Raw genomic sequence first — 12,529 nt, 5'->3', positions numbered from 1 at the left:
TCCGAATTTTGCTTGGCAAAATTATGACAAAGGTCATAATTTTCTCAAAAAATTTTACTATTTTAAAAGAACAACAAAAAAAATTGGCAATATTGTGATAAAAGTCCAAATTTTATATGACAAATGTCAACATTTTGCATTAAAGACAGAATTTTACATTAAAAAAAGTAATAATTTTACGAGAAAATATTGCAATATTACAGAAACAGAATGAATATGAGAAATTGTTCCCCAATTTTATAAGAAAAAGTCGACACATTGTGAGAAAAAGACTGCTTTAAGTTAAATTATTATTTTCTTAAAATGTTTTGTTTTTTAATCTTCATTATTTACTTTGTTATTACAGTATGTCTCTATATACATTTTTTTTTTAAACTAATTTTGGCCAAAGGGGGCAGATTTCAATTGCTTACACACACTTGTTATTTCATATGTTGACCATTTTAAAACCGACACACAGTCAATTTGAAAAATCCTTCCTTTTTGGGACCACCCTAATTTTGATAGATTTCACCACCAGGGGTGCAAATGAGACATTCTCTATTAGATGCAATGATTTTCTGTATAGGGACCATGATTTACTGTATGTTCTAACTTGTTCATCGGTCCTCATATGGAAAGTACGGTTCCTTGTTGATGTCTCAAGAAGAGTAGAAATACAAGAACACACACACACACACACATACACACACACACATATGCACACACATGCACACACACTCTCCTGCCTCGCCCCCTAGTTTCACAATAAGACCCCTGTTTTGTGGCAAGGCGAGTCCTCTCAGAGTGCCCCAGCGAAGATAAAACCAGCTGTAATTTGACAGTAAGTGTGCGAAACAGCATGACTGCCTCAAATCCTATGACCCCCCCCCCCAAAAAAATACACAAAGAACGACCTTGTGTTGTCTGCAGATGACATTCATTCACCGCTAACCACAGTGTATGGATGACATTATCTAAATACCCTCAAAATGTCTTTTTTATTGTTTTGTTTTTTCTCTGTCTGTCCATGTCTGGTGGTGATAGTTCACGACCTGTCGACCACTACTAAAGCTTGTCTTTGTCTTGTGTGTCAGTGTGTCTGCTGACCCGTGACTGGCTGAGTCATAGTCAAAATCCCAAAACCCAATTTCACTATGATAAAAAGGTCATGTGGCAAATATTGCTCAAAAGTCACACGGTCAAACCACACAGCACCTGTCGCTTCTCCTGAAATAAAAAACAATATAAAATGTACGCAAATGTATGCATATGAGGAGTTATGAATGTTTCTTCCAGAAAATGCCTAACTGACTTGTTTAATTGTTTGCTCTTATGTACAAACCATAGAGCGAAAGACTGGTTTGAATACCGATGACCACACATTGGGGGTTAAATCACCAAAATGATTCCCCAGCGCGGCCACCGCTGCTGCTCACTGCTCCCCTCACCTCCCAGGGGGTGGAACAAGGGGATGGGTCAAATGCAGAGGGTAATTTCACCACACCTAGTGTGTGTGTGACTATCAGTGGTACTTTACTTTACATTAAACTTTATAAATCCACTAAAGTCGATTTTAAGTGAGTCTTCTGAGAATTTCCTGTTCATGTAAAAAATTACTTTTATGGATAATTCTTTGTCAAAGAGACAGTTTTTGATGATAACAAATGATACACATATATTTCAGACATACATTTTAAGACATACCTTATTTATACCCAAAGTCAAATGTTGCCTATTATCCACAACCCTTATGTGAGACAACAACACACTTTTCTTTAAGGCTGCAGCTATCGATTATTAGAGTAATCTAGTAATCTATCAATTAGTGTGTTCAATTAATCGATTAAATCACACTATACAATGCCTAGTCAGGGAGTAGTCTTATGTTGAGCACTGTGAAGTGTTTTAACTGTAAGTAATGTACTTACTACACACCAGTTGTTTGATTTTAACGTGCATTTTAGTTGTAGTTTTTTAAATAACCAGATTTGGAGGTGTTGAAATCGGCATATAAAATCACTAATGCTAGTCAGTAGTTGTGTAAATTAGCATCGAACTACCACATTTTACAAAATCGGAACCTCACTATACCTTTGAGTGTTTTCTATCAGGCATACTTGATTTGTTGGCATTGAAAATTGCAACATTACCTCGAAGCAGTTTGGCTGAGTGCTGCTTGAGTGCTTGTTGGAGACAGTTTTTGCTGATTACAAATGATAAATACATAAATTTCAGACATACATTTTAAGACATACCTAATTTATTCCCAAAGTAACATTTTGTCTGTTATCCACAACCCTTATGTGAGACAAGAACACACTTGTCTTTAGGGCTGCAGCTATCGATTATTTTAATAATCTAGTAATCTATCAATTAGTGTGTTCAATTAAGCGATTAAATCACACTTTACAGCAGGGGTCCCCAAACTTTTTGACTCGGGGGCCGCATTGGGTTAAAAAAAATTGGCCGGGGGCCAGGCTGTGTGTATATATATATATATATATATATATATATATATATATATATATATATATATATATATATATATATATATATATATATATATATATATATTTATTTATTAGGGCTGCAACTAACGATTAATTTGATAATCAATTAATCTGTCGATTATTACTTCGATTAATCGATTAATAATCGGATAAAAGAGTCAAACTACATTTCTATCCTTTACAGTATTTTATTGGGGGGGAAAACAGCATACCGGCACCATACTTATTTTGATTATTGCTGTTTGTACATGTTGCAGTTTATAAATAAAGGTTTATAAAAAAAAATTACAAAATTGATGACTAAATTAATCGGCAACTATTTTTATAATCAATTTTAATCGATTTAATATATTAGTTGTTGCAGCCCTAGTATATATATATATATATATATATATATATACTAGGGCTGCAACAACTAATCGATTAAATCGATTAAAATTGATTATAAAAATAGTTGCCGATTAATTTAGTCATCAATTTTGTAATTTTTTTTATATATATATATATATATATATATATATATATATATATATATATATAGTCTTTATAATCCGTTTTGTCATTTAACATCAATTAGCATTGATGTTCATCAACATTTAACATTGTCACGTTATCGATGGGAAAATTCCTTTTTAGACAATAGGATTTGCCTGAGCGGCTAGGAGACACCAAGAGTAACAAGCGGTAAAAAATGGATTAGAAAGGAAAGATTACAAAAAATAAAAAAATGAAATAAAATAATACTTTTTTTTTTACTTGGGACTTCCTGTGGGCCGGATTTTGGATGCTGGGGGCCTCAAAAATTCTGCTTGTCATAACCTTCATTTTTTTTTTCTAATAAATGTGTATCAACAAAGGTTCAAATAGCATTTTTAACATGTAGCAATAATAAAAGTAGGGGAAAAAAATACCTGTTGCTCGTCGTCACTCATATGCGCTCTATTGCAGCGGTCATGCGGAAACTATGTCTGCATATTTAAAGTTTCGGATTTTATACATTTTTATTAGTTACACTCATTAAACAATAAATTGAAGCAACAGAATATAATATAAATAAAAGCTTTTTTCTAATTGAATTAATCGTTGCAGCCCTATATGTCTTTTCCTTATCTGTGCATTCTAAATAGTGAACAACTGCTAGCACGAGACAGCTAACAATACAGGTAATGAGGATTTACCTTTTCCGCCTACGAATCCCTCTTAAAAACTGCCTAGAGTGCTCCATTTACATGCCTTGACCTGCATATCAACCAAGCTACAGTGACATTGTTATTGTAAGAATGTACACATAAGAACTACTTTTCTGGCGTAGTGACAAACCCCCTTGCTCTTCACTCACTATACAATGTGATAGGACAACAATAAGTACTGGCTGAGAAACAATATCAATCATATAAACTACTCCCAATAGAAAAATGATCTGTAAAGTGTTATCCCAAGTTTCAGAGTTAGTTCGACAGTAGTGTTGTCTAGATACCAAAATTATTTCGATACTTTTCTAAATAAAGGGGACACAAAAAATTGCATTATTTGCTTTATTTTAACAAAAAATCTTAGGGTACATTAAACATATGTTTCTTATTGCAAGTTTGTCCTTAAATAAAATAGTGAACATACAAGACAACTTGTCTTTTAGTAGTAAGTAAGCAAACAAAGGCTCCTAATTAGTCTGCTGACGTATGCAGTAACATTTTGTGTCTTTTCCATTCTATTATTTTGTCAACATTAGTAAGGACAAGTGGTAGAAAACCTTGAAAGGGAAAAAGCGGTAGAAAATGGATGGATGGTAGAAAATGAATTATTAATCTACTCGGGTAATATACTTTCGATGTTGTGACCTCGGTTTACATCCGTCACGTCAAAAGTATACCTTGATGCTAACTATGCTATTTCGCGAGCTTGTTTTGGTGTCCCTGATCGTCTCCCCATCCTGCAACTCGGTGCGGTGTTAAGGCAAGAGGAACAATGAATACTTGCAGCTCAGGCGAGCGTTTAACACATTTTGTTTGGATCGTATTTTATTGATATTTCATTAAAATAAACACAGAAGTGATATTTTGACGCTAAAATGAATATTTAAAAACACGGATTTCCAAGTTTTCATGCACATGCCTGTAAGTGAGCAAAATAAGGAGCGCAATCTATTAGCGTCTTGATGAATAAGCAGAATATAAGCCCACAATAATGAGGGGAGGAAATGAAAATATAATTATTTAGCACACACAGTGTGATTTATCAAGACTCAAACTGTTCTGCGGCCGCTGTTTTGCGTCTATATTTAGTACGTCTTGAAAGCCCAAACTGGCAGTTATGCAGAAAAGGATGTGAGAAAGGAGCAAACACGCTCCTGCTCAATCCTATGTGTTCTTGTCAACATATGGACTGTCAAAAAAGAGAAATATTAGACATATAGTCTATTCAGCAATATCATTTTATAATCGTATTGCTACTGGATGACTTAAAGGGCTGTTTCAAACTAATTTATGTGTTTTGGTGTTCCCTGGTGTTTTCTAATGATGTTGTTTTTGCCATTTATATGAAAAAAACCTCCTGCAATATGCATTTTCTTGCATTTGGAACATGTCAACGCATGCTCGCAATTAGTGCCAGCATCTACAAGGGTGCACCTTCAGGCGCGGTTAAAAAAAATGGGTTTCCATTGACCGCCTCTAAAATGCCCATAAAAAGGGGTACATGTCTGCATGATTGTGCAGTAATTGAGTGTCTCCATGGTGAAAGTTTTGTAGTACACGCACAAATCTTATTTTAAAAAAGGTGGTCTGCAGCACCAGTTATACACGCAGTCGGTAACACTTTAGTATGGGGAACTAAGTAACAAAGACTTCATTTAGAGTTATTTGGACACTAGGGGAACATATTCTAAGTAACAAGGACTTAATTTAGAGTTATTTGGTTAGGGTTAGAGGGTTAGGGTTAGGGGATTAGGGTTGTATAATAAGGCCATGCAGAATAAGGCATTAATAAGTACTTAATAATGACTGATTAAGAGCCAATATGTTCCTAATTTGCATGATAATAAGCAACTAATTAATGGTGAATATGTTCCCCATACTAAAGTGTTACCACGTAGTCTTAGTAGATCACACGCAATACACCCTCTATTAGTACACGCAATTTTAAAATTTGCACACGCTGTTTGGTGCATAGTTTTTGGATCTAAGTAAATAAGGCCCAATGTTTTCTCAAACATAAAACATTGAAAACGTGACAAAAATAATGAAAATACCTCCGAGACAAAATGTTAGTCTTTTTATTTACTCAATAAAAAAACATTTACCAGAAAGCATGGTCTGCGTAATGAATAATTATGGCCACACTAGCACAGTGGGGGTGACAAGGGCATGCAGCGAGGAAGTCCTAACCCTCTCCCAATAACCACATGGAAAGTCTGCCTGTCATAGTTCTTTTTAAAGCAGAACTGTATTAAGCGTAGCATGTGAGTGTGTTTTGGGAGGACTCCCTGTTAAAGCTTGTTGGAAAAACAAGATAATACAGTAGGAAAACACATTTCTTCTGTTACGGTTACCACTGCTAAGCTACGCTGAAAACCAATGGGAATGCTTTATATATTTGAAAACATCCAACTATTTTCTGTACCGCTTGTCCTCGTTAGGGCCACGGCTGAGCTGAAGTCCATCCCAGCTGATGTACGTGTATTCACAAATAAACATTCACATCTATGAACAATTTATATTTTCCAAATATTCTAATAGGTATGTTTTTGGGATGTTGAAGGAAAGCCCACACAAGCACAGAGAGAGACCATGCAAACACCACACAGTGGCTGACGTGCTGCCTACTTCCGTGCTGCCTACTTTTCCCCCCATGTGTTTTTTTGTCTTGTACTGGTTACCACAGTAACCACTTTTTAAAAATAATGTAACCACACAGTGGTACCTCGGTTTTTACGCCACCCTCTTCGTATGATTTAGCTTTGGTCACATTCGTCAAACATTGGGTGTAACTAATTAGCGTTGGTGACTTAGTGTCTGTGCTTCTTGCTGCATTTGGGTCCAAAAAAGTTGCACTTTGACGAAGAAGGTGAGAAAAACTATTTAATTCAAGAAAGAAGAACGATGGCTTCTGCTTGGCTCTCTCCTCTTCCCCTCCGCTCATCGCCGTCTTTTCCAACAAGACTTTTCAATAAAAGGTAAAAGGCATGTTAAATGTTCAATCATCCATCCATCCATTTTCTACCGCTTATTCCCTTTGGGGTCGCGGGGGGCGCTGGAGCCTATCTCAGCTACAATCGGGCGGAAGGCGGGGTACACGTTAAATGTTCAATCATCCATGTTAATTATAATTTATTTTGCATCGGTTTATGCATGTAAAACTATAATTATGTTTTTAAAATGTGTTTTGTGTTAATATTTTGGGGTGTATGGAATGGATTCATTGGACTTACATAAAATCAGAAGTGTAAGCACTAGAACTGCATGTAGTATGGACAAATGGGGCCAATTATTTTCAATGTGTTTTTATTTTTGTACATGTCTCAATCCTTTTGTATGTGTTTTACACTTTTCACAAACATTTTTTTTAAAAGCCTAACCAGGGACAAGGGTTGCAAATTAGCCTGTGGTTGGAAATCCTATGTACTGTACTTTGACAGCAGTTACCCATAGGTAGCAATGTTTAGATGTGCTGTCCCTGTCAAATAAATACATAAAATAAAATTAAAATAAACATATTTCTGAGGGGAAAAATTGCTTAGGTTTTCGCACAATTCAGTCTTTGCACATTTTAAAAGGGATTAAAGCCACGGTACCACTGTACATGGTAATAAGGGATGCGTACCTTTCACACTTGACCCAATATGGTACCGATTTCTGGTACTTGGGAATCGATACCAGTACTCAACAATACCTATGTTTAATACTTTAATCAACTGTTGAATATTACAATAATTTTTTTTATTCAACATTTAACAATAAGCTGATTATAATAACTGCTGTCCACCTGTTATATTTTGTTTTCTTACCCTTCTGAATCTCATTTGCAACTACTGTATTATATAGTAGACTTTGCCTGCAGTTGCCATTCCAAGACGTTAGACGGCAGTAGTGTATAGACTACAATGTGTTGCCTAGCCAGGGAGTAGTCTTTGCCATTAAGCTGAATATAGTCTTATGTTGAGCACTACGAAGTGTTTAAACTGTAAGTAATGTACTTACTAAACACCAGCTGTTTGATTTCAACATGCATCTTAGTTGTTGTTTTTTAAATCACCAGATTTGGAGGTGTTGAAATCACCATGTAAAATCACTAATGTTAACCAGTAGCATGTACATGGCAAAACCAATGTAAATTAGCATCGAACTAGCACATTGTACAAAAGCGCAGCCCTACTATACGTTTGAATGTTTTCTATCAGGCATACTTGCTTTGTTGGCATTGAAAATTGAGTGATTGTTTCCTCGCCAAGTGTTTGAGCCCATTGGTACACACCCTTGAACATCAGTGTTTCCCAAAGACTGCAATCCAATCGGTGCACAGTCCGCAACCGGATATGACGTCACGTGCAACAAAGGTATCGAAATATAGTTCAGTTTCACTTTACGTGAATCGATAACCGATACCCATAAAATTACTGAATTTGGTACCCATGGCAACGCAGTCTAGCAAGTTTATATACCAGTTACATTTTGATTTAGCATAGCTAAAAGTTCAATGCCGTTAGAAAAAAAATAATAATATAGACGTAGTTTACAGAGGTGTAGATCTCAAGCTTAAGACATTGTGCTTCTTCCCTCCTTATTCTTAAGTAAGGTTAAGTTAAGTAATGTGTGACCAGTGTGACACTTGGTCATGGCGGTGAGCGCATTAACATGTGATGTAGCACATGCACACATACATTTCTCATCTCATACATCTCACTGCTTTGTGAGATTTCAAAAGCTTCTTTTTTTTTGTTTAGCCCTTTTAGTTTATTTTAGCCAGCCAGTGGCAAACAGCGTAAACCAAGGTGAATGACTTACCGAGTAGAAGTAGGAGACCCTTCATGTAGCCCATGTCCACCGCGTCTTACAATAAAACTAATAACTTTGATAGAACTTAAATCTTCTTGAAACTTCACTGGAATCTGAGCTCCTTAGAATCCTCAAAGGAAACAGCACAAAGAGAAACTGCGGAGACTAGTGTGTGTGTGGGTGTGTGTGAATTGCGAACCACCACCAGCATTTTCCCTCTCAATCTGGACACGCCTCTCCTACCCTCTCTCTCTCTCTCTCTCTCTCTCTCTCTCTCCCCTTTCACACAGTTTTCCCCTTTTGCTGCTTTCTCTCCACCTTTTTTCCACACGAGTGCATTTCTCACACTGGCATGGTATCACATTGCCTCTGCTCTCCCCAGCCTACACACCGGTCAGCATGCTCTATTTCAGGACCTATTGGCCTCTCTCTCTCTCTCCCTCATGGGATACACACACACACACACACACACACACACACACAGACACACACACACACAAAGATTCTTGTATTTGTTACCTTCTCGAGACCTCCGAAATATGCCTACCTCTTTAGGACCACCCTTTCTAGATATATAAAAGATTTGTATTTACAACATTAATAATGTATACATACAATGCAAATATAAAAAAGGTAAGCTTTTAGTATTTTTTTTTTTGTTTTTTGTTTTTTTTTGTTTGTAATTGGTTTTTAATCTTCATTATTTACTTCAAGATATTACAGTATGTCTCTATATACTGTATATTGTTTTTATTTTTATTTTTTTATTAATTTCGGCCACAGGAGGCGCATTTCAATTTCTTACACACACTTGTTATTTCATATGTTGACCAGAGGGGGAGCGCTTTTAAAACCCTCCATCCCATCCATTAGTCAATTTGAAAAATCCCTCCTTTTTGGGACCACCCTATTTTTGATAGAGTTCACCACCAGGGGTGCAAATGAGACATTCTCTATTAGATGCAATGGTTTTCCGTATTCGGACCATGATTTATGTCCTAACTTGTTCACCGGTCCTCATATGGAAGGTACTTTTCCTTGTTGATGTCTCAAGAAGGGTAGAAATACAAGAACACACACACACACACACAAACACAGGAGGCAGTGAGCTGAGACTGAAGAGGATGATGACTCACACACAGTCTAAACAGCTGCTTTTTGACTTGCCAGTAAGCAATCTTATGTTCCTTCCCCAAACGCCCGTCCGTTCTTTATCGTCGCCTCCTTCACCCGCCTAAACATTCACCCAGTTCCAATAAAGACCCTCCATGTTTTCCCAGCCCCTTTTACACACAAATGCCAAAAGGCGGACAGAGTGACCTCCATTAAAGTGAAACTCCCTGAAAAGTCCACAAAGACTATGGCACTATAAAGTGACGGCTCTCCTTGGAGGTCCTAAACATTGCAATGACAGCTCGCTTTATCTTTGTGTGATCTAAAAAAAGGTCAACATAAACTCAGCTGCACCACTTTGGATGACTCGAAACTTACTAGTACCGTATGTTATTACCACGCTGTAAAATGTGGTCAAAATAACATTGGCAGTGGTGGGACCGTCTTTACTGGCCTAAACACTATTACAAGCCCGGACCTACACTGTAAACCCGAATAAGTAAGCAGAACTCAAAAGAAGTGAGGCAATCAGTTGCCACATATTTTTTGACTTCATAAACTCAAATATTTGAGTATATCAGATCGTAAATATTTGGAGTTTATGTTAAATGTACTTTTAAATTATAATTGAATTAAGTTTACCAATTAAGCCAACTCAAAAATGTTCCTCTTTGTGTCTGCTGCCTGAGGAGGAAGTGCACGCAAATGCTACAAAATAAAAGCAATAATTTATACATACATACAAATACAGAGTATAATAAATAACAATACAAATCTATTATGCGATTGATTCATTCTTATTTTAAAATTCGATTTAATGATTTGTTCTTTCAAAATAAAACAAAATTATGTTTAATCCACTGAGCTTTAAGTAACTGTGAGTTAATTATTTTAAGTAGCAGTTACATAATCTGCAAACAAGTTAATATTAATTAAAAATAACAAGTTTAATAAACTTAAAAAGAAAGAAAATGTTACTCACACTCAACATTTTTAAGTAAGTACAACAATTAACAACTTTTTAAGTTTACACTACTTATTCTAATTAATTATTTACGCATTCGGGTAAAAAATATGTAAATGTATACATTTACATATTTTTTCTATAAAATTATATTAATGTATCCCTTTAGCCCAGGGGTCGGCAAAGCAAAATGTTGAAAGAGCTATATTGGCCCAAAAATAACAAATACAAATCTGTCTGGAGCTGCAAAAAAATTAAAAGCCTTATATAAGTCTTATAATGAAGGCAACACATTATGTATAGTAAGTGTCTATATTAGACATGCAAATATAAATTAAATACACAGAGGACATAAGTAAAGGGAAAAAAATTAGCTCAAATATACCTACAAACGAGGCATAATTATGCTATATGTACATACAGCTAGCCTAAATAGCATGTTAGCATCAATTAACTTGCAGTCATGGATTGACCAAATATGCCTGATAAGCACTGCAGCAAATCAATAAAATCAACAAAGCTCACCTTTGTGCATTCACGCACAGCATAAAACGTTTGGTGGACAAAATTAGACAAAGAAGGAGTGTCATAAAACACGTTTCGGAGAAAGTTGTACATGTAAACAAACTATGATGAGTTCAAGGATCGTTGAAATTAGTAGGACGTCGCTCGCCAAATACTCTCATCAATGAAGTATGTTTAATATAAACAGTGGGATTTCTAACAATTAAGAAGGTTTGTGTCATGTATATATATATTTTTTTTTCATCTTTTTCCATTTTTACACATCTTTGAAAAAGCTCCAGGGAGCCACTAGGGCGGCGCTTGCGGCTCGAGAGCCGCGGGTTGCTGATCCCCGCTTTACCCCATTGTTACTTAAACTGTATTAGCAATGGGGAGTTTCTTTAACCAATGAGATTTTAGATTTGCCTCGCAGGGCCAGAAAGCAGGCCTAACAGGTTTCCGTCCTCTAATAGGCAGATCAAAGCAAAACTGTTCAATGAGCCAAATTTTATAAACTGTTGTAATCTGCTTACAATACATTTGAGTTTGGATGTTAAATACAGTAGGGAAGGGATCGAGGTTGTCCCGACACCAATATTTTGGTACCGGTACCAAAAAGTATTTTGATACTTTTCAACAGAAAATCTTATGCTACATTAAACATTTGTTTCCTATTGCAATCAAATAAGAATTTTGTCATAAAATAAGATAGTGAACATTCTCGACAACTGCCCTTTTAGTATAAGGCTCCTAATTTGGCTGCTGATGTATGTAGTAGCATATCAAACTTATGAGGGACAAGCGGTAGAAAATTGATTATCAATCTACTTGTTCATTTACTGTTAATATCTGGTTATGTTCTGTTTTAACATGTTCTATTTGCATTTCTGTTAAAATGTAATAAGCACTGATTCCTTTGTTGTTTGGATACTTTACATACGTTTTAGATGATACTACACATTTTGGTATCAATCCAATACCAAGTAGTTACAGAATCATACAGTGGTCATAATTAAGGTTCTCCTGTGTCCAGGGACATATTTCCAGACTTTATAAACAATTTTTAAAAAATGGTCAGAATAAATGTATATAAGTTATAGATAGTTCGGTGTTTGAACCTGACAAAAATCTCAAAAGATTTTGTGATAATAAAAAATATCGATGTAATCATTGTAGTATGGACGAGATACGGCTCTTGTACTTGGTATCGTTACAGTTGATGTACTGTATATCCACCCGTTTGTTTACATTGAGGAGCACCAGCTTGCTGTGAGTGGTTACCTATTGTATCCTCCCATGGTGTGTAGAGAAGCATGTTTAGCTATTCCTCATCCTGCAGGGATGATACTTGTAAGAAACTTACTTTATTTGTCGCCATAGAGGTGAGGATTAGTGATTTTCAAGTAGCTAAAAGAATGCTGACTGCCGGTGGATGTTTTAAAGCACCTCTTGAAAAGCGGTGATTC

At 35.8% G+C, this 12,529-nt stretch overlaps 1 protein-coding gene across 2 annotated transcripts in view; it reads right to left on the bottom strand.

Annotated features, from left to right (window-relative positions):
* LOC133624654 (adhesion G protein-coupled receptor E5-like) overlaps positions 1-8,675 on the bottom strand; it is a 51,714-nt gene extending 43,039 nt beyond the window's left edge. For both annotated transcript variants that reach the window (XR_012051250.1, XM_061988425.2), the window contains exon 1: positions 8,492-8,675. Coding sequence is in view for 1 of the 2 variants with exons in the window: in XM_061988425.2 (XP_061844409.2) it covers positions 8,492-8,525 (34 nt within the window). In the remaining variant the exon portion in view is untranslated. The remainder of the gene's footprint in view (positions 1-8,491) is intronic.
* Between the last annotated feature and the right edge of the window lie 3,854 nt (positions 8,676-12,529).

Source organism: Nerophis lumbriciformis, linkage group LG27 (assembly GCF_033978685.3).
Source record: "Nerophis lumbriciformis linkage group LG27, RoL_Nlum_v2.1, whole genome shotgun sequence".
NCBI lineage: Eukaryota > Metazoa > Chordata > Actinopteri > Syngnathiformes > Syngnathidae > Nerophis > Nerophis lumbriciformis.
The sequence above is the reverse complement of the archived record's forward strand: the minus strand, read 5'-3'. Positions and strand labels throughout refer to the sequence as shown.